Source organism: Buceros rhinoceros, unplaced genomic scaffold, assembly GCF_000710305.1.
Source record: "Buceros rhinoceros silvestris isolate BGI_N320 unplaced genomic scaffold, ASM71030v1 scaffold29758, whole genome shotgun sequence".
Classification (NCBI taxonomy): domain Eukaryota; kingdom Metazoa; phylum Chordata; class Aves; order Bucerotiformes; family Bucerotidae; genus Buceros; species Buceros rhinoceros.
The window spans coordinates 1-23197 of record NW_010427904.1 but is presented as its reverse complement, the minus strand read 5'-3'; the positions used below and the strand labels follow the sequence as shown (position 1 = coordinate 23197).

The following is a 23197-nucleotide window of genomic DNA, read 5'->3' as shown; positions in this document are numbered from 1 at the left end:
AGTCTTGCAAACTACATTGTAATGTCAAATAATATCAAATGCTTTAGTATGGACTTTACAGGTAAGGGCTCTAGGATCTTATTTACTTCGTTGCCACAGCATAATTCTCAAGCTTTGCCCCTTTTCAGGGACTCTTCACAATAGTCTGCCTAAATTGATAGTAGATACCGTCTGTATTGGTGAGTATTTTTAAAGCCAGTAACTGCATACCTCAGCAGTCTCAACATCTATTCAGTGGTGCCGAAGAGGAAACAAGATATGTGGCCCTTCCGTACTTGTACAATTCTGTGTATCATGGTAATAGTGTCCTTCCATTTCGGATCTTAAGGGTTCTGCCTCTTTCCTTGATTTCATAATTAGCTCCTAGAAAAACATACAAGAAAACTGTAAATTAATTTCAAGCAATGCCCAGGTTCTATTTAGTCTTTTCAATCTCAGTGAGAATCAACAACTAAATTTGATATGACTGCAAAACTTTGAACCTATTTTTTCTTCTGTAGGTATGATAGCTTTCATACTTCTAAACTGATACCAATCTACGTTAAATTTTATTCCTTGATACACTTTCTAGCCAGTCTCTGCAAGTAAAACAGTATTTGACATCTTTAGGACACATAACCTCATTTGTGTATGTGGTAATATGTATGACGCTTCTCCTTGCCTCCAGTTAAAGCTGCATTCAGCCTATTCTCCCTCAGGTCAGTGGGTTGTTATTTCTCAGGCTGCAAAGAGCATGTAATCAGTTCTGGCTTTGTTAGCAGAATCCCTTCACCATTTGAAGAAGAAACCTTCACTGTGTCTCTGTCCTCCGGGGTACTGAAGCTGAATGTGGCTCATGGATCTGGAGATTCATTGCAAATTGATTACAGCCACAGGAGGAACTGCAGCTTCATGTTGTTACCTTAGAGCACTATCCAGCTTGAAATGCATTCTGGTCATGTGTGAAAGACCTGTGCACCCCAGTGATAATGATAAGGTTACATAGTACTTCGGTAGGATTGTATGAATGTATCTTTCAAAAGATAATCTCCAAAAGAACCTTACTGACATTTAAAATCAAATTTCTTTTTTAACCAACTCCCCAATGAGATTAAGTGACTTTCATTCATGGCTCTACACCATACATCAAGTGTTGCTTGGGTAGTCTCTCAGTATTAGGGTTGATCTCAGTTTTGTCTTTTTTACTTCCCATAATAAACTGCTACTTCTTTCTTAGATGTGTTTCTGATGGCATGTGTGGTTGAAGAGACATGTTTTACTTCACGCAGTTTAACTTATCCCTTGAGTCCACTTAAACAAAACAAGACCCCAGTGTTTTTGACATGGTTGGAGCAGTTTTGTTATCAGAACCTCAGTAATTTGACCAGAGCCCCCACCATTATGCCTGGGCCAGGAACAGTGATTAAACTATCTGATCCCTCCATACTCAAAAATCTTCGCAACACTGGATTGTGGATGGCTGTCATTGGATAAGGACTTCTGTTCCTCTCCAGCATAAATGAAAGGAATGTGTAATAGTCTCTTTTCTACGCTCCTCCATCTTTGCTTGCCTGGAAATCTGTTCCTTCCACATCAACTGCAATTATTTTAAAATATCCACTTCAGTTGAGTAAAGAAATAAGCAAAAGTCCATACTGAGTCAGCCTATTACTATACTCTCTATTGGACCTTTTACGAAATGATTTTTGGATTTCCAATCTGGTCTCTTCCTGCCATCTCCCTGCCAAACATCTGTCAGAACTGGCTGTACCTTCACTAAATATTTTGCCATCTCTGAAGCCCCAAGACTGATGTGAACCTTTGAAGAAATTTAAGGTTGCTTTCCTGGGTAGTTAGTGAAACTGTACAGCTACTCAAATTAAATTTAAATAATTTAATAATTTAAAACTATGTATGGAAGTGCCTGCAAGTAAAAGCATGTTATGTAAGGGCAGACCATCTGAAGCCTGTTTTCCAGCATCCTGTCTCCTAGACCTCTTCCTGAATGTTTTTGTTGTTGTTGTTGTTTACTCTTTACCTTTTCATTTCTGTCTTGCACCCCCCTTTCTCCCTCCCCCCACCCCATCCCAAATATCCGTGATAGTAGTAACCCACCACTTGTATTTTGTGAAGGCCCACCCAACAACAGACGGGCATGCAGTCAGAAGTCTGCTGAACACAGAATTCACAGCAGGGTTCTGCCTTCCCTCTTGGTCGACACATAAACCTGTACATTTCTTCCCTGCCTGGTGTCCAGTATTCAACACAGTCATGAGTCTCTGTTCCCTCTGTCAGATAAAATTGAAATTGGGCAACGGTTTCAGAAATCAGCTAGAGAGACGGGAATCAGTCTCGGAGATCCCATCAACCTTGTTTTCTTAGGAAACGATTCTGGAAAAGTTGTTGCCATGAAAGCCACTGATTATAGCATGGAAGAATACACACTTTTCTCTGTAATACAAGAGTGTATTAAACAATTTTCATTCTTGCAGATCAGAGTAAATTATGGGAAGTTAAATAGTTATTAAGTTATCAGTGTTTCTATATTGTCTTAGGCAAAGTGCTACAATGCGTAATTCTTCCCCGTATCACTCAGCAGTGGTAGTGTAGAACTGGAAGCAGTCCATATGCAAACAGATTTAATTTTCAAAGGCAACAGGTCTTTCAGGGAGGGGTTTGTAAAAATTCGTAGCCAGGATGGCAGTGTAGCTTAGCTGTTACATTCTGCATTTGATTTGTAGAATGAAAACTTCTGGAATGTTTTCATTAAAACTTAGGAAGAGTATTTTTTGCCTTAGAGTGTAAACATGGAATCTTAAAATAACTGGTACTACTGATGAAAATAACTTTTCAAAGTAATATAAAATGACTTGTTGGTGTATCACAAGAGCCAACAAGTGAAACATAATTTTGGGGACATGTTGTACTTAGTATTGGAAATGACTGTTATAATTAACTGTTGATGGGATTCCCTTATATGGAACTTTCACTGCATGGAATACATCAAAATACAATTCCTAAGGCTGGGTGTGGGTATATTTTGGCAAATATGATGAAATATCAGTTTGGGCAGCTGAAGTATGTTTTTGTTAGATGTTTGTCACATTTTCAGCTTTGCTGCCTGAAGGAGGTATGTTACTTTTTTTGTTTTTTCCTACATACAAATATATGGAATGGATACGGGAAATTAATGACATACTAAGTTAGAGGATGCATGGGATTTGTATACACGGGATTAAAATCTTGCTTTTTTACCTATTTGTAGGACAACACTGTCAGTGAAAAGTTAGAATTACTTTGAAGCTAAGAGGGGTGGGGTTGGGGTTAAGGTTAAGCTTTCTTCCTGAAGTGACTTGCCTAGAGCATCAGTAAATTGCATTCATTGAATGAAAGTGTTAATATGTAATAATTGGGAGAATTTACCATACTTTAAAGTTCAATTGAAAAACATGGACTGACATTGTCAGTATTGACTGATGCATTTGGTGACTTACTCTCGAAGTTCTTCTCATGTACACATGCACTGAAATAACTAAGCACCTGGAATATTAAAATCCCACAGAAATACACACTATTTGCAATTAAACTATCAAAAAAATCTTTGTTTGTAGTTGCAGGAGACTTATTTTAAAAACTCTGGTTTTCATCACATGAAGCTGTGGAATGTACTGATTAACAAGATCATTTAGGGGCAGGGAGGGCAATGCAAACTGTAGTCCTGATTCTTGGATTACATTAAGATTTCATGGAAGGACCTGCATACTCATAAACCAAAGTAGAACTACGTAGTTTGCATTTGAAATGGTATGTCTATGCAGTTGGAAGTTACTTTGGTTATATCCTTTCATGCCATGGAAATTTTAAGTGTTCTCCCTTGTTACACTGGGTTCTTGAGCTCCTAATTAATTACCTCGTTAACTCTCTAATTAACTCTCATTATCTCTAAGTAACTAATCTCATTAATAAGAACCTGCCATTAAAATATTCCCAAACATAAAAATATCCTGAATATTGAAATGACTGGTCGTTTTGATGTTAATGAGCTTTATTGCTATGGCATCTTCGATTTAAACTGAGAACTATTTGCAATAGTTTACTGTAATTCACTGAAAGTGACATCAACTCCTACTTAGTATGTTTTGTAATACCAAAATGAAGGTTGTCCAGTTCTGGAGTATTCCAAGTTAGTTAAGAATTGATCACATACCGAATTTTATGGTGTATGTACGTACCTTATATAATCACACAAGCGTTACCTGTTATAACAGAGTATGTACTGAACAGCTGCACAACTTCGTACAGTGTTTGGCATCATGAAACTAATTGTGTGGAGCTGTAGATGTTATTAAAGCAGTATGGTCTCTTTGTCAGCAAAGTACTTCCAAAAAAGTTTAGAACATACATAAACGTGAAGGTACATTGTTAAAGTATTGTTTTTCTGTGAGTGTTGTATTTATCATTCATTTGTAAAATCACTGGAATATTTTTCATGAAATAGTGGGTTTGTTCCAAATTAGTCATATTTATGGATCCTTAAAATTAGATTATTATGATACTGAATTAATATAAAAATCTGGGTTTGTATTTCCACTATATGAACAATTTGCAAGGAATTTACAAGTTGTTCTCACTGGGAGTGACTAGAAGGACAAAGGGACTTCTCCCAAATTAGTTTCCTCTGTACACTTTCTCACTTGGAGCTCTCAGGCACAGGGTGATTGGAAAAGTCACATATCTGCAGGCAAGCCTGCTTCTGACCTAAAGATGGGCTCTGCAGTCCCATCTTTAGTTCATCTCACAGTGAAACATGCATGCCGGAAGAGAAGCAGCAGGCTGGAGCCAGAAGGAATTTAGTCCTGGTAAGTCTTTCACTTCTCAGGGACAGAAGAATTCTAGCAGACATGATTTTCCAGATCCATCTACATTAGTGATTTAGCAGGTTGGAGAGCTTCCTTTGGTGCAAATTTGTGTTGCATCTCAACTTGGAATCCTGTTGTGTGCAATTAAGTGTCCTACAGATGCCCTGAAAGCTGTTTCTCTCCTGGTGGAGCCAACCCTTGAAGCTGCACACTAAGAGGGCTTTCAGAGTGCCTTGCCTGCAGAGTGGACACAAGGGCTCTTAGCAACTGGCTCTGTGCCTGTATAGGCACAAACTTCATTGCCAATAAAGATGCAATGTGGATACCCCATAATACATCACAGCAAATTGAACACCGATCCTTCTCTCCATGCACTCCATCGCTTTGTAATGTAGATGTTTGCATTGTGCTCAAGTGGCAATAGAGTAGCCCTTAGGAGTAAAGGTACATAACGGGCTGGTGATCTAGAACCTTGGAATACAGGACAGATGTCTCCTAAATTTTCATCTATATAATCCTGTATAATACCAAATTTTTGTCTCACCTGTACTTGGAAATGAGTGCAGCTCTATAATCACCCCTACGGTATGTGCATTATGCTAGTAAGAGTTGCATTATTCATCTGTTCAAAGCAAAACTGTTGCCCAGTATTTTTAAGTGTATGCTGTGTTCCATGTTATCCCCTAGGCAGCTGGCTTTCATTCAGGGAAGGTTGTAAGTGTATGCTGAATGCTGTTAGGTGTATGCGTAGAATTCTTGACTGATTTGAAGTCAGCTGTTAGGAGAAACTGGCTAAGAGTGGAATTCTGAATTCCTGAATTCCCTGAAGCAGTTCTCTTAATCTTTGGATTAGGTCATTATGCATCTTTTAATTCTGCGTTTTCTGATTTGTTTTCTCTGCCTTCCTTCAAATGAAGTACTACAGACTTGTACCAGACCAAAGTTCACTGTTAGCACATACAGGTATAATGAGAGGATGATGTTGTGATTTTCTCTTTCAAGAAAATTGTAAGTCATCTTCAGAAAGCAAAGTTGAGCTGAAAAGGAAAGAAAAAGAAAAAAGGTTATTATGTATACTTTTATAAACAGTTCAAGGTAACTTTTTGACTTGTAACAAATCAATTTACTTAATACAATATGAACAACAGCCAGTTTCCAGGGGTTTAATGTTTTTCAGAGTAATATCAATCCTGCTGTTTCTGGGGGTATGTGTTCAATGTTCATAGCATAGCACATTTGCACTTTGACAGGAAAAAAAACTATAGAGAGCATATTGTCAAACGCAGTGTTGCCCTCTGAGCAAGTTTTTCATTTTCCTTTCTGTGTGACGAACAACACAGGGAATCGTAAATTTGCAAGAGGAGATGTAGGATTTTACACTAGGAGACGTGCTTCCACATATGTTTTGGAAAGCATGATTGTATTTGAGATTTAAAAAGTCACAGATAAGTAAAAGCGTTACAATAGCTACTATTGAAATTATAGTTTTTCATGCAGCTAACAAATTTGTGTTCCGCCAATCTGTGAAATGGACTTAAAAACATTCTCTCACAGATTTCTAAGAAATTTTTCTATGTTTCAATGTATATATAGTACATTCAGTAAACTTCATTGGTACCTGCATGTTTATTTCAGAAATAAAGATAACATAAATCTAAATCTCCACATAATACATGTAGTCTCCAATTAGCTTTTGTGCATGAGAAGACTTACATAAAATTTGTCTAGAAGTTGTGGAATAATCTTTAACATATTTTTGATTGTTTTACATCACTATCAGCCATGTTGCCAAATTATCTTAATTTTTCTTCTGTTGTATTTAAATTTTCATTAATTCAAGGTCCAACCCTGTGTAGTATGGCTAAGTATTTCCTTAGTAATCTGTATCTGAATTAAAAATATTCTGAAAGTTTTCTTCTTTTTTTCCTTCTTTCTCCCTCCATCACCCCTCAAGGATATGGCCCTTGTTGCTCCTGAAGCGCCTTCAGAACAAGCTAGGAGGGTTTTCCAGACATATGACCCTGAGGGTAAGAGCTGTACTTCTTGCTGAAGTAAGACTGAATTGAAATGTGCTCATTCAGTAGAGACAAATTGCAAATAGTAATGAATACTGCATTGTGCAGAGTATCACTTCAAAAATAGGACCATCACTTTCTAAAATTTGTTCCAAATACTGCACTTTCAAATCCATTTCAAATCCCATGCCAAAGTAATATGCTGTATATACCTGAGCTGATTAAGAGAGGAATGCAGTACTTGGTACTTAAGAAATTTTCAATACAGTAGTCAATCTACAAGTGACATAAGAAATTTTCTTAGAATTCTGTATTAAGGGAAGTTGAGTACAACCTTGTGCAATAGGAAGATTTCTTAAAGCATAAGCTTTTTAACCTTGTAATGTTCTTTGTAATTGACATAAACCTAAAATATAATTTGATTCCTCTTACATTACATTTTCATAAAGTAACTGATCTGATATGATTGCATTCTTCATGAAACTTGGCTTGAATGTATGTGGCATACACAGAAAATTTTGTTATGTTTTGGAAAACAGAGGATGTCTTAACATTCAGATACTATTTTAACTCATCAAAAGGGAAAAAATGTGCAGTTTTTATCCCAAGGTATCTAGTTGAGATGGACATTGCTATAAAGAGATTGAATTCTTAGCAAGTATTAAAACTTCTGAGTGTATGGATGATAAACATTCAGCTTCTGTATTGCACTCCTCTTTTTCTTTTTTCTTTTTGAAGTGGGAGAAAAGCGTTTGAAGTCTGTAAATCTGTGTTCCTTCTAGTACCTCACTGTTTGTTTGCAAATTTTAGAGATACAGATATGCAGTATTGGTATTTTTGAGTAAAATTTCTACTTCTGGAAAGCATTTTGTTTCTTTACCTAATGAGAAGCTTGGCTCCTTCTTCAGATAATGGTTTTATACCTGACACTCTGCTAGAAGATGTAATGAAGGCTCTGGACCTTGTTTCAGATCCTGAATAGTAAGTATGATTATACATAAATACTACAGAAATATTAACCACATATTAATTATCATTTAGGGCTTTTTCTGATATTTTTCTAACTTAAACTCTGGGCACAGAATATTATTTTGAAGTGTTTCTGTTCTCTGTTGAGAACAGGGGTGAAAATTGAAATCAAAAGACACCCAGGAAGCTAAACCCAAAGAAAATACAAAACAAAAAGGCTAGCATTCAAAAAGCATTCAAAAAGCAGTGGAGTCTGCAAAAGATTTTTTTAAAGGGAAGGAAGAAAAAAGCCTTAGTTTAATAAGACTGAGAAGCTTTACTTTGTCCTTTTTGTTCTGCTTCCTCAATAACTCTGTAAAAATCCATTTTCTATATTTAGCAGTTTTTCTGCTTGGCTGTGTGGCCTTCAGGTGTTCGTGGCATCGCCCTGGCCTATTGTATTGTGCATAGCACATAGAATAGAAATTGATGTAGGAAGAGCCAGTCAGAAGGCCTGCTATATTGAGAAGCCATGATCAAACCATGGAATATTCAGTCAGTCATCTCCTTAAATAAAAATGTTGTCTAATATTACTGTCTTGAGGACCTGCTCTGTTTTGGTTCCAGATGACCTGTCTATTTACTGTGAAACACAAGTATAAATAACACATTTCAAATTCCATACTTTTCTGGTTAGTTTTTGCTTGTTTGTTTATTTTAAAGTAAAAATAAAGGTGTTGCTTCCAAGTGTACTATTTACTTTTTTTAGTACAAGAACTAAATGGAAATCTTTGTGATCGTCTAACGCAAGGCTTTAAGCTTCTCAGAATCTTAAGTTGAGTAACAGTCAGAACTGTTTGGAGTAGAAGGATTATAAAGAGGAAAACTTTGCAGAGCAGGTGTGAAATAACAAGGTGGATTAACCATTCCAGTACTGAATGCCATTGCATGTGATTGTAATAAAGTTTTCTAGACTTTTAGTAAATACATCTGAGAACCCAGCTCTCTTGTTTGTTTTGTCCGTTTGTTTCTAAAAACCATCTGATACTCCTTAGGGCACTGACTTGAGTATATCTGTCAATCTGGGGTTAGTTTGTTTGAAAGATTTTATCCTGTGGTGTCTGACCAGAGCTGGAGGCTTTGGTCCCTACACACCTCTCAGCTATAACAGTACAAAGGCCATCACTGTCATCACCCCAACATTCATAACGTCTTCAGTTAAGATGATAGAACTTGTACTGAAGTGACTGAAGCATGTACACAGGCTTGGTTTGGTAGCTCTGCTGTAATATCAGTAGAACTGACAGCATTAGCTATTTGCTGAATGAGAAAGCCTCAGCTGAAACATACAGCAATCAAATTTTATTAAATCTCCCCTCCTGCTTAACTGATTTAATGCTGTACACTGTCCATACTTAAAATTAGTGTGGCTCTGCATGTTTAAACTGTTCTTGTATTTCATTAGTGAGTATGTGCTCGCTTTAATTTTATTACATATTTTTAAGTGCATTTTCAAAATTATCTTTACTGAAGTAATCTGCCTTGGTTGTTTTTACAACTCTGCTACAACATTTCAAGAATTCGAGTAGCTTCCAGACAGCCACTGAAGTGTCTTAAATTTTGCACATTGAGAGAATGAGCAATATAAGGATTAAAGACCAGTATCTTGCAAATCCTCAGTTGTAGTTTCACTTAGGTAATAAATTTCTTTTTTTATATATGTATTAAATTAACATAGTTTATAGGATATCACATTCCGTTTTATGAATTTTAAAATTGCTCTTCCAAGGGCCTTAACAGAACCACTCTCGTAACATATTCTGTGTATATTGAGGCAGAAACATAAAGAAGCCAAATAACTTACTACTGGTACTCTGTTAGGTCCAAGAAAGGAAGCTACTTAAAAATGAAGATGTGTAAGTGGTAGCCATAAGGATAAAATGCTTACATGCAACAATAATCAAAAAGACCTTAGAAAGACACCTTCTCTCTGCAGCCCCCAGCAAGAGACCTAGGTGTTTAACGGTCTAGGTGGTAAAAAAGGCAGCTGTAAGAAGCTAAGACTGTGTCCTCTGAAAGAAAAATGTAGTGCCTTGCATGAAAAAAAATAGGGAAGAATCTACATTTATGGAATGTTACATGTAAATACAAGATAAAGCAGAATTAAAATCTTCTGAAGACTAATCTGCAAAGTTATAAGAGCTAGCAGTATGGTTTTTTAAGTCCATCAGAACCAGGAGACTTGCAAGAGGTCTGTAGTTCTGATAGGTGATCCCCATTATTAGGGTGATCCCCAACATTAAGAAATATTTAAAGTCAGTAAGAAAAGTGTGGTGAGTTCTTCTTCACATTCACTGAGGAAGACGCTAGAAATTAGTTACCATCTTCTTTGGGAGAGATGACAGGGAGGTTTCCACACTTAAGCCTTGTAATGAATGGTCAAAGTAACTAAGAATCTGAAGTGGCAAGGTAAGTAAAACCCTGAAGAAACATCAGAATGAAATTGCTGAACTATTTTAGGCTACATACCATTGTAAACTGTCCTGGTAGCAGACAGTAACAGAATGAGAATGTGACAAATGGACAACGATACTTAGAAAACAATTTGAAGGCCAGTCTGGGGAAAAAAATCACATGTAAATGTTTCATGTGTAACCATGGGATAAAAAGTAAGATTTGCTTGAAGATAAATAACTGATCAAAAGATAAAAATGACTTTTTTTTCTTAATGGAGATCACTAGAGGAATTTCACGGGAGTTTGTATTAGGTCTGTGAATTTTGTCATGGCACCAGTGAGGATTAAGGTAGGGATTAATATGATAATTCTCTGCTGATACAAAATTACTCAAGATACTAAAAAATTGTGTGGAAAGCAGCAGAAGTTACTGGAAGATAAGGTAACAGAGGAGTCTCAATACAATAAAGGTAGATTGATTGCACAAGGGATAAAACAATCCTGATTTTACATACACATTGTTGGGCTGCGAACTAGGTGTTACCAATCGGGAAACAGATCTTAGATTTAAAATGATACTGAGTGGATTATGCAATCGTATAACTGCATGATGCTTCACTCTGTCTTAAAATTAACAGTGGTAGAAAGGTATCAGGAAAGCAGCAAGGCTAACTGAGGGTACAGAATGGCACTAGTACAAGGAAAAACTAGGTTAGAACTGTTTGACCTGGAAAAGAGGTTTCTAAAATCAGGACTTTCATAATAAATAGGGAATGATTGTTAATTGCTTCTCAAAACGCAGAAATGAGGTGTCATCAAACTGAGTTATCATGTGACAGGTTTGAAACAGAAGGAGATGCTTATTCCCAGAATTCATAGTTTAATTTTAATTTTGTGAGTGGAGTTTTTCAATAATGTCACAAGTGTATGTGGGTTCAAAGCCAATTAGGCACGTGCATGGAAAGACAAAATCTATATCTTTGTGTTTTAGATACTGCCTCTCACTGAAGATGTCTTTGAGCAGCAGACTGCTGGAAATGGGGAGGGTAAACTAAGGATATCACTGTATGTTTGCCCTATTGTACTCTGTCATTAGAAACAGGATACTGGGCAAGATGCTCTGTTGATTTGACCCGATGAGGACATTCTTGTGTACGGTACAACTTGTAACTTAGGCAAAAAGGATAGGTGGATGCAAATAAATGTTTAAGTCATCTGATGCCTGTGGAAATATATTGCTTAAATAGAAAAAATGAAGTTATAATTGACATTCGAGTGACCTGAAATAATACCATATTCTTGTAGTAAGCTTTCAGATTAGTATTGTTAATATTTTCATTATTTATTAGTTTTGGCTTCTTTGATATCAAGGACATGATGTAAATAAGAAATATATCTGTTGATTTTATTTCAGGGTACTTAGAAAATCTTGGAAGCTTTTCAAATCTCCATTTAAAATCAGGTTGTTTGGCAGTACAGAGCTGTGTTTAAAAGATGACTGTTTTGTGTATCTAAGTTCAAGAATGCTTACAAGACAGCAAAATGCCTTTTGGGCTGTAAACCTAGTTTTAGATTATAGGGGTTTCAAATTATTTTACCAAATATGGTGGTCCTTCAGAATTATCACTTATTTAATTTAAAATAACAGATTAGTTTTATTTAAAAATAACTGTGTTTTGGCAACGTGCATGCCATTCTGGTGCAGTTGTCACAATTAAAAATAGAATAATATTGCTGTACTTGGCAGCCAGTACTGTGGTAGTGCAGCGTAAGTTAGTCATGCAAGAATAAAAATGTCTTACTCATACTTTTATATTCAATGTTTTTGTCATAGTGTAAACCTCATGAAGACCAAATTAGACCCAGAAGGACTGGGCATCATATTGCTGGGTCCCTTTCTGCAAGAATTTTTCCCTGAGCAGGTAATCGTTATAGCTTTATTGCTGCAGAGCATTGTCTATTCTGCTTGTCTTTGAGATTCATTAAACATCTCCATCAATACCACAGAGCTATTTTTAATATTAAGTATTGCATTCAACACAGCTGACCAGCTGTATTGCATGACAAATTGGAGACTTCTGTTCTGCGTAATGGGTCCATGAGTCTACCAGCTTTACGCTGGAAGGAAACCCCACTGTAGCAACAAGTTCTGAAGTTGACGTCAGGAAATATATAACCATTTTGCATATGAAATTGACCTGGTTCTCTATGCGGAAAGTTCATCCGAGTTTGTTTTTTCTGGGTATAAGTGACCATACTGTTTTCATCAGTATTACAAATGTCTGCTGTAATTGCTAGCATATGGGAAGTTTACAAACATTTAAAGCTATTTTATGTATATCTCTAATAATGTACAATTTTTGACAGTTTAACAAATGTCATGATGGAGTTATGTTTAGCATATGTGGAAGTCAGTATCTGACCAGGTAATGGAAAATTATTTTCAGACTCTCAATCTGTTATTATTATTCATCAAGATAGCACCACCACTGAGAAGCTGATAGCACCTACTGCTGCTGTCCTCTTCTCCCTTTGCCCTGGGTCACAGTTTCCTGCCCTCATACTGCCTTCCTCCTGCCACCAGGAACCTCTTGGTACAGATAGGTGGTAAACCAGAAGAGGGAACTGCTCCAGATGTGAGCTCTCTTTGCAGGTTTATGGAGGCTTGTTCATGGCTGTGCAAATGCTTGTACTGGCTGAAGAGAGAAGGTTTCCCCAGGGGCAGAAAGATAGGCTGCTGGAGGCTGAGAGGAGTACTTGGGAGGCTTTTGTAGCTTAACATGTAGTTGAAACTATATGGCTTAATTTTTATGACCAAGGGAATGTGAAACTAATACTTTTAAAATGCCTTCCACAAGGCTTCTTATGGGTTGTGAAGCACTGTTTGGGTGTAGCATTGTGTTACTACAAAACAATTTCATCATTCAGAAGACACTAAAACAGCACTGCCAAAGATGGTAGGGACTGAATACATCATTAAGAGATGATTCATCATCTAGAGGAAAAAGAAGGAGTCAGGGTTCATTTTCTGTAGATTTGGAGAACTATATCTGCATTTTGTATTTGCCAACTGTTTCTTCTTCCTTTCATTTGTGTATCTAGAAATATCTTTACAATTTAATATAATTTAATCTTATTTCTTATATTACACTTGCAAATCTCTAAGACTCCACTGCTTAATTTTAGGCCCCGGATGCTTGCAATGAAGTTCAGAAAGCCAAAGCACCCCCTCCATAACTGCCTGTGCCTAAACCATCCAGTACTGTGGGCCATAGGTAGTTGGAGGAGACAACAGCTGCTGTACAGGGCTGCTGCCTCCGTTGCCTGTTGCTGAAGGGCATCACTGACTGCAGAAGGGCAGCTAGAGAAGGGGGCATAGTGGAATCATGGGCAGATCCCCACCTTAGTCACTGAGGGAACTCTTTACCTGCTGTAAAGTAGGAGCCCCCAAGGCAATGCCTGTCTGGCAAGTACTAATTCCCTGCTGCAGATGATTCCCTGCAATTCGGTGTCACCTGTGCTGTTGAACCTTTGCTGGCTCCAGTACAAAGCATAGGAAATGTTTTCTGCCTTGAGGGTACAGTCTGAACAATCAATCAGCACATTTTGGACTGGGACCTGTGAGTATCAGTTTCTGAATGAATGCTGAGGGCATGGATATGTTGTCCAGTCTGTCCGTGCTCTGTGGATCCGATAGCAGGAGCCCTTACCCATATCGACACCTCATTCAGAATTCCTTTGAAAAGTTAAATCCTGCGGAAATGAAGATGAGTATCTTTCTTTCTTATGCTGTGAGGAAATAGCATAATTATAGATTATAATAATAACAGATGCTAGAGATGGTTGGAATTGTTGGTGTTCCCCTTTAGACCATATTTGAACATGTAACTAGTGTTCAGGAGATCCAGATTCAATTCCTCCTTTGCAGAGAATATCCAAAACCCCATTCTTACTCTCCTAAGAAGGACAAAATGCTTGTCCCCACCTCAGAAGCTTTCCTTTTCAAAGCCATTGGCTTAGAAGAAAAATATTCAAAGATCATTGAGCCCGAAAGAGCAAGCCTGATTCTTTAGTGCTTAGGGCAATCACCTGGAGAGGAGTGTTCCCCAAATACCCCAGTAGCCCTTTTTTCAGGAAACAATTACTGCTCAAAATTCTTAACATCTATGGGACAGGAACTGGAAAGAAGCACTTCTTTTCCTTCAGGGTGAGCATACCTTCCTCAGGGAAAAGAGCAAGTGGCCTCTTCCAGTCAAAGCCTGCTTTTATTTATACCTGTGAAGCAACTTCTGTAAAAGAGTAACCACTTACCTTCCTTTTCACCACCCTCCCTCTCTCCACGGAACAGCCTGGGTTGCTGTGAGAGGCTCATACAGAGATAAGGTTTTTTAATCATTTTAGAGGAAAAAAATTAATCAGAGCTTTTTGTACTGTAACCTGAGATTTGTTCTCATTCCAGCCTTTACCTGCAGGTAACTAAAAAAGGGATAAGCTTTTGTTTGGAGCGTGGTTGAGTAGGCATAAAAGAGATGATATTACACCTGATTTGTGTTTCCCAATTCAGTGAAATGCAAAGCTTGTCCATCGTTTTAGGACTAAAGCATTTGAACACCTGGAATGGTAAAGGTTGACAACTGCAGTACCTCTGCTGTAAGGCCTTAGCTGAAGAGGTGTCTTCACATTAGTTTACAGTTAGGCAGGTGTGAGTGTAAATTTCATTTTAGCTCTCAGATGGAGGGTTGGTGTTTGGATCTGGTCCTTAGTAAATATTTCATAGCATCCAGTCAGTCATAAATACACACGAATGTGGCTACTATGTAATGTGTCTGACTTCAAAAATTAGGACAATTTCTACATGGTCAGTGCTGAAATTGCAGTTCAAAGTATCCAGATGAGCACAGAGAATCATGACTTGCTCTTGGGGGCATTATCCAGTCATTTACTGAGATAATTTTTAATTATTTCTGATGAGAAAAGTAAAATGAACAAAATCTTCAAGATTATGTCACCTTAAAGAAATTCTACTTTTTTTTACAATTTCCTTGGGTCTTGCTGTTTAAATGTACGTGTCTCATTGTAAAGAGAAGCAACTGTAAAAGCGTGATGTATGTGTCACATGAAATGGTCTCTCACCTTTTTACTAGGACTCCAGGGTTTCAGAGTCATTCACTGTTTACCATTACAATGGACTGAAGCAATCTAACTATAATGAAAAGGTAAGATTTAAGAATCATAAATTCAGTAGGATGCAAAACTGTCTACAGTTACAGGCAAATACCTTAACTTGAAACACACTTCTTACAAAACTCATTTCAGTCATTTTTTTCCAAAACATTCTATTTGGGATTGGAAACTGCTTTGTGCTCCTGATCATATTTTAGCCAGTAGAGTATATTGGTTGGCTAGACTTCATCTCTTAAGGTATACGTTTTGAATAGAGCACTTCTCCTGTTTATCCATGAGAAGTGTGACCTAAACTGTAAAAGACAGCGGAGAAGTAACATAGACAATCTGCAACTTCTATAAGTAGCCATACATCTAAATTGAGTTGTTTGGAATTTTTTGTGAAATATTTTAGTAGTCCAGACTTGCATCAAAAAATCAATATTTTTTTGAACCACTAGTGGGAGACAAAAATTATCTGTTTTATTTTCAACTTTCTTGGAAAGAGGAATGTACATAACACACCATGACTGCTTCTAAGTTAGTTCCTGAATTAGCATTTAGAATAGAAGAGTATAAGGCACTAATAGACACAGGGAACAAAAATGACTTCAAGTTAGAAGACTCTTTGAGAAAACGTATATACTCGGTCTTTGGGATAGCTTGGAGTTAGGTCCTTAAAATTACCCTTGTGAAATCTCCAGCAGTTTCCTACCCCAAAATGGAGGCAAAAGCACTCAAAGATGCATTTATCTTTACTATTGAACATGCATACATAATCAAGAAAATATAAACACATTTTTGTTTTCAGAGGATCCTGCCTATGGTGTTTAAATAGTGTTTTATGAATAGAGCTGATTTGCAGCAGAAGTTCCATTATATGGCAAATTAATTCCATTAAGTGAAGTCTAAGGAAGAATGTCCTTATAAATCACAATATCAAACTTTGAGCTCTTTCATGGGCACCCTCTTGCCGTGGGGAAGGAGCTTGCGTTCCCTTCTGAGGTTGAGAGCTGTGCTGCTGGTGGCATGTGCCTCCGGTGGGGTCTCCCAAGCCAGACAGGTCTTGGCTGAAGGGTCAGACAAAGTGTGTCCACGGGCAGGATGGGCTCACTAGCCTTCGGGCAACCATCCTAGGAGAAGGACAACTCTGACTCCAAACCCGGGCAGATGGAGCTCGTTTAGCCTTGTAAGGCATCCATCATCTCAGAGAAGGATACTCTAACCAAACCTACGACCTGAGGACTTCGCTGTCACCGTCCAGGCTCGCTAGGCCCTGTCAGATGAACCTCAGGTGTAAAGGGTGGAGCCAGTTCCACACACGGTGCGCCTCACCTAAAAAATCCACCGCATAGGCCCGAAGGGTGCACTCATCGCTTGCAGTGAGCGTGGGAAAAACCCTTCCCAGATCTTCGTTCGCGAAGCCAAACCATGAGATGGATGAGATGAGATCAAACTTTGCAACTGCAACAGTAGTAGAGGATCTGCTGTCACTGAATTTTTGCTTTGCATTTCCTGGATTATTTTTTTCCCCAGTTTTGCCCTTTACTGTCTATTGAAATAAACGGTCAAATGAATATGGCCTCATCAGGATTTTCAGGCATTTGAGTCCAAGAGATTAGGTTTTCTCAATTTCATACCTCATTTCATTTAAAAAAAAAAAGTATATAAAACTTAATGGAGTTTATTTTTGTAGTAGGAAAAAAAAGGTATCATTTCAAAATCCTCTCCTAACTTGGTGAAAATAATCATTTTAGAGCTTTTAAACAAACATAGGCTGACATTATTGGTTTTCTTTTGACAGGTCATGTACGTAGAAGGCACAGCAGTTGTTATGGGTTTTGAAGAACCAATGCTACAGACCGACGATACTCCTGTAAAACGCTGCTTGCAAACCAAATGGCCATATATAGAATTACTCTGGACCACAGACCGATCTCCTTCTTTAAACTGATGTGTTGCGCATAAACCACATCCTGCTATCGAATGCTTGAATGGGGATACAAGAGTTGGTATTTGCTTGGAAAGAGGTATACTTTGACTGCGTGGAGTTATACACTGGTATCATTGATGAATTGTAAATAATGATTACAAACACTTTTTCAGTGTTAATTGGAATATTTAATTTTTTAATCAGATTGATTTCTATTATAATAATTTGTCTTTTTTGGCCACTGTAGTACTGTTAATGTGCGTTATCAAAAAAAAAAAAGCCTACTTATAAAGTCTTAACATTATTTTGCCATCTCACGAAGGTTTGAAAAATGTCTGATATTGCAGAATCTGCATATTAGATGTTAGGTCTTTAAAATGTAAAGCATAACTCAGCTTCCTCTGAATCACATAGGCATGTTTTATTATTTAAATTATATATTGGCTTCCATTACAGTACCATAATGTGTGAGCTAGACTGGCCTTTGCACTGAATATGTTTAAATGAGTTTAAATTTTCTGCAACTTTTCCTAAAACCTGATTTCACCTAAAGAGCTTGTACAACGTGACATAAATATGATACATTTTTAGGAATATTAATAAGTATAATTCATAAATACTCTTTCTTGGCAGTTGTATATTACTGTGGCTTAGTTATTGGGCATGTTAAAAGTGAACAGGAAATCTGAGAAAAAATAGATGTATTAATATTTATTTGAATTTGTATAAAAGAAATGTAAAAACAGCGGAATTTCTTGTTCTATAATCTTTAAACTATTCAAACTTTATTGCCAAATACCTCTTCTCAGTTTGTCCAAACAGCAGTGTAAGCCAGCATTACTGTATGTGTTAAGTGCATGAGAACATCTGTTATTACATTATTATATTCCTTTATTTATTATCAACTTGTTAGCCCGAAAATAAAATCTTTTCCTTGAATCATGATGTATTGGTTTAGGTTTGGTTTTTATCAGACTTGTTTCCTGCCTCTCAAAGATGAAAAGGGACCTTGGGTTTGGAAAATATCAGGTTTCAAGTTGAATGCATCTCAGAAAAACAAAATGAAACAAAACAACAAAAGATAACTTATTGCATCATAACTGTGGTTGCAGAGCCTATGCTATTGTGAGCAGGGCTGAATTTTGCATTCAGAATTACTTATGTTTAAAGTTTTATTTTTATCTGTAAATAACAGTATGACTCCAGAAAGATCATCATGCAGGAAAACAAACCGGTTTTGTTGAAAATGAGGTATATAGTGCGGGGAGGAAATACTTGTTGGGGTAAAACTTGTTGGGGTAAAAACACTTGTTGCAGTGTAAAGCATGTAGTAGCGGTACATGACACTTGCAGATTGTCCTCTGCGAGACTGTACAATGTATCTGTTAGATTCACATCTGGAAATGTGTGAACAGGATAGCTTTGTGATGGGTTGGCTTGCTGCCACACACCCATCCAGCCACTCTCTCACTCCCCCTCCTCACAAAGACAGCTGGTGAAAAGATGAAAAAGCTCCTTATCTCCTCGTCAAGATAAGGACAGACAGATTGCTCACCAATGCTCATCATGGGCAAAACAGACTCTAAAGTAGTTTTCATTAATTGCCAATTTAAAATAGAGAAACAAAAAACAACTAAAACCACCTTTCCCCCGCTCCCCTTCTTCCCAGGCTCAACTTCAGTCACAGCTCTTCTACCTTCTCCCCACCAAGCAGGACAGGAGGATGGGGAATGGGAGTTGTGGTCAGTTCATAACACTTCATCTCTGCCACTCGTACCTCCTCACACTGTTCCCCTTCTCCAGCATGAGGTCCCATCAACAGGAGACTACACAAACTACTAGTTTCATAAACTACTCCCAACGTGGTCCTTCCCACGGAGTAAACTTCACAAACTGCTCCAGCATGGGTCCTTCTTACGGGCTGCAGTTCTTCATGAACTGCTCCAGTGTGGTCCCTTCCATGGAGTGCAGTCCTTCAGGAGCAGACTGCTCCAGCATGGGTCCTTCTTACGGGCTGCAGTTCTTCATGAACTGCTCCAGTGTGGTCCCTTCCATGGAGTGCAGTCCTTCAGGAGCAGACTGCTCCAGCATGGGTCACGCACAGGGTCACAAGTCCTGCCATAAAACGCGCTTCAGCATGGGCTCCTCTCCACAGGGGGCAACTCTTGCCAGGAGCCTGCTCTCTGGCATGGGTTTTCCATGGGCTTCAGGGCACAGCCACCTGTGCCAGCATGGGGTCCTCCATGGGCTGCAGGTGGATACCTGCTCCACCGTTAACCTCCCTGGGCTGCAAGGGGACAGCCTGCCTCACCATGGTCTTCACCACAGGCTGCAAGAGAATCTCAGCTCTGGCACCCGGAGCAGCTTCTCAGCCTCCTTCTTCACTGACCTCAGTGTCTGCTGGGTTGTTTCTCTCCCATTTTCTAGCTCCTGTCTTCCAGCCACCACACTTTTCCACCCTTTCTTGAATATGTTATCACAGAGACACCACAAACTTCGAGCTTTGCTGAGAGGCGCAGTTCTGGCCAGCAGCAGATCCACCATGGAGCCAGCTGCAACTGGCTCTGTGCAACATGGGGACAGTTCCCGGTGATTTCTTCTCACAGAGGCCACTGTTGCAGCCCCATGTCTGTGTCCATCCCCCCACCTGCTACCAAACAAGTTCAATCAGGACTTGTTTAAATACCAAACATTTGAGATTGACATGACTTCATTACTGCAGAACTGACAGCAGTGTATCTTATCTCTTCTTAATGTTTCCTTTTCTGAAAAAATAATTCCTTTACAGATGTCAATAATTTGGAAAGATTCCCTAATACATCTTCTCTGACTCACTCAGAAAAAACTCTGTGAGCTTGATGCTGAGAAGACTTGTGCAATAATAGTATTGCTACTCAAAAGTATATACATAATCAAGAGAATCTGCTTTAATCTGCACTGCCTAGCAAGTCTGAAACTTTACTTTTCCTAAAAAAGCTCAGCTTTTTTTTTTGTAGCTGGTTTTGCACATTTAAGATAGTGCAGACTTGCACTGATGGAAGGTAAAAAATCACTTTTCTTGCTCTTTCTCCTGGATTCTGGTATCTGTTCTGGCTTGTACTAGAGTATCTCACACCAGAGCTTGCATTGAATCGTAGCTTGTATCTGTTAGAATAAACTTTTTCAAGTCCACTGTCAGATACAACTTATGTTCTGTCTTGCAAAAAAAAAAAAAAAAATTAGAAGCCCAGCTGATATGAGATCTATATGTAAGCATTAGTCTGGATTAAATCTTCTGCTATACTCCAGAGAAATCTAGCTGATGCTCAGTGTGGCGTAAGAACCCTTATTCCTGCATCTTTCTTTCTCCTTCATACTGCCCTGCTGTTTGAGGTCGGGCTTCTGCTTTACTTCACTTATTTTTGGACTAGAGAGGCTAACTAACAGTGCTTCCTGGCACTCAGCCAGCTCATCTGAGAGCCCCAGCCAAGTGAACCTTTCTGTCCTTTCCTCCCTGACGAACCAGATGGGAGAGATTCTGACTTTATGGAAATTTACCTTTTGTCCTCTAAAAGAGGGTGGTTATCTAGAAGGCAGACTTATAATATGCAGGGCATTAATGTCTGATACTTTTGATTTGCTTCCCTGGTAAAATAACCAGCAACCTATATAATTTGCACAAGTTGTTCTGCTCTTAAGTGCCAAATATATAGGCTACACGTGTGTGTATGTAGATATATATGTATATATTGCTGTTTGCAAATTGAGGCTTAGTCAGTGAGAAATACTAGAGCACTCTATGGGATTAAGTATGTGCTTTAACTAACCAGAGCAAATTGATAATGCTAAGTGTAAGGAAGCATATGAACTAAATATGCAAATAAGTGGCATTTTGATTAATACTCTAGGTAAATGATGTTTTACGTATTGCACGGCAGTTCAATTTTAACTGCCAAGGAAAGGTCAGCATCTTCTGTATGTCACCTAGTGTCCTAGAGAGTAACATGGTGCAGTTAGCAGGCCACTGGATAGTCAGTCCAGAAAACTGGGTTCTCCCTCCCATGGCTTCGAGCCCTTTGAGACAGAAGATTGTTCAGCTACATGTTGGTGTCTCTTCGCTTTAAATTCACTTTCATAACCATAAGAGATCCTGGGGTCAACTGCTGGTTGAATGGTAAAAGAGAAATTATTTCCACTTCAAAGTATACTGAAGTTTGCAGAAGATACTCTAAACAAATTAACTAAATAATAATGGAAAGACCACTTCTAGTGCCTCATGTTAGCCCAGGTGCGTGTCTTTGAAGGCTTTGAGTACATTTGTTAGAGCCTGAGTTGTTCAAGGTGAGCAACCAGTGTAAAACCAAATGGAAATACCCTTGTTATAATCCACATGAAGACCCCTTTAAAACAGTGAATCATTTAAGTACTTGCAGGGCACTTTGTTCTTTGAATATTTCTGTTGAAGTTCTTGGCTTTAGCTTTCAGACAGTTATAACTTCTGTTTACCTGATCCATCTGTATGCTTTTTTTATTCTCTCTTCTCTTCCTTGTGAGGGTGAGTTTAGGCAAAGGAGTCCAAGATGGACCTGGATGGAGCAGGCAAGTGATGAGGAAGTAAAATCCATTAAGGTAGCACAATGTCTGTGTCAACATGAGAGTTCCTGAGCAGGACCAAGAACGTCCATTAGCGCAATGCATACTGTGATGCATTTGCTGTCCAACTAGATGACTGTCTACAGCCAGCCTGTGGACAGCTACTCTGGATACTCTTGTTTGCAAGTAAAGCTGCTCAGCACATCGTATCAGGCATGCCCTGGAGAGTGACTTCCCGCTCCACTGTGCGTTTGCTTATTATGGTCCTGCACATCTGCTGGCCACAATAGCCTGGGAGGTATGGTGTGAAGAGTACCTTTGCAGCCTCCCCTGCAGTGTCCCTACTGTTCCACTTTGGGGTGTCACTCAGTAAGCAGCCAGTCTGTGCTTCCACGAAGATGGTGGATTGGCTCACTAGACTCTGGTTTACATTGATTTCATGTGATTAAACTAGTTAATACTTATAATTAACGAAAAAAATAGTATTTTCATGAGACCTCTTGAAAAAAAATTTTTTCCGAGATGCTATATGCTTAGATTACAAGAAGATTTAGTCTGCTCACTCTTAAATTAGTTTTAATGCTTTTCATGCAAGAATTATTCTATTTTTAGCTTGGGCAGTGTTCACAGAGGTAAGGTTCAAAACTGAATGCTGAACATCCTTTGTGGGCATGTCATCCTGAATGCAGATCCCAAAGTTCATGCTCTTTGTAGAGCACGGCCATGTCCTCATATTACCCTCTTGCTTTGCAACAGGATAATCAATACAAAATACTGTCTATGTAACGGCTCCATTTACTGAAGTTGCCTCCAGAGGCTGAGGGCTTATGTCTGCCTTCCGATCACCTTGTCGATGCCCCCTTCCCTAGTCAGGATCCCTTGCTGATTGGCTCCTCTACCCTCTAATTCCAAACCACTGGCCCCATTATCTCAGCATCGGAGCAGCCAGGTAACAATGTGCTTGCCTGGATCACAGCTGAAATCCTTTCCCCTGTCTCACAGGTCACTCAGGGATAGGGATCAGGTGATCACCTCTGTCTCTTCCTGCTGTTCTCGGAATGGCCCTGGTTCGTCATCATCCCTCCACTAAGTGGACAGATTTTTTTGTTACATCTCTTTTTCTGTATAGGAGTGACTGTTACCGGCACCAGTTGGTTCTGTGGTTCAGCTGCAGCACGTGCCCCCGTGGTCTGAGTAGCCACAGTGCTTGTCACGAGGGTTGGAACAGCCGCAGTGCCTGTTGGCCTGTTTTTAGGCCCAGAGACCTTCTCT

General features: G+C 38.6%; 1 protein-coding gene across 1 annotated transcript; it reads left to right on the top strand.

Annotated features, from left to right (window-relative positions):
• The first annotated feature begins 4790 nt into the window (after positions 1–4790).
• LOC104498686 (protein FAM188A-like) lies at positions 4791–18296 on the top strand. The gene is made up of 6 exons (XM_010142095.1): positions 4791–4838; positions 6793–6865; positions 7762–7834; positions 12092–12179; positions 15402–15473; positions 17225–18296. Exons 1-6 carry the CDS (start codon positions 4791–4793, stop codon positions 17372–17374), a joined length of 504 nt encoding a protein of 167 aa, XP_010140397.1. The 3' UTR covers positions 17375–18296.
• The last annotated feature ends 4901 nt before the right edge of the window (positions 18297–23197 follow it).

Excerpts from the sequence above, each read along its gene's own strand:
- LOC104498686 (XM_010142095.1), top strand. The coding sequence starts at position 4,791 with ATGCCGGAAGAGAAGCAGCAGGCTGGAGCCAGAAGGAATTTAGTCCTG. Across the intron at positions 12,180-15,401 it reads AAGAATTTTTCCCTGAGCAG|GACTCCAGGGTTTCAGAGTC; the intron begins GTAATCGTTATA and ends CCTTTTTACTAG. Across the intron at positions 15,474-17,224 it reads AATCTAACTATAATGAAAAG|GTCATGTACGTAGAAGGCAC; the intron begins GTAAGATTTAAG and ends TTCTTTTGACAG.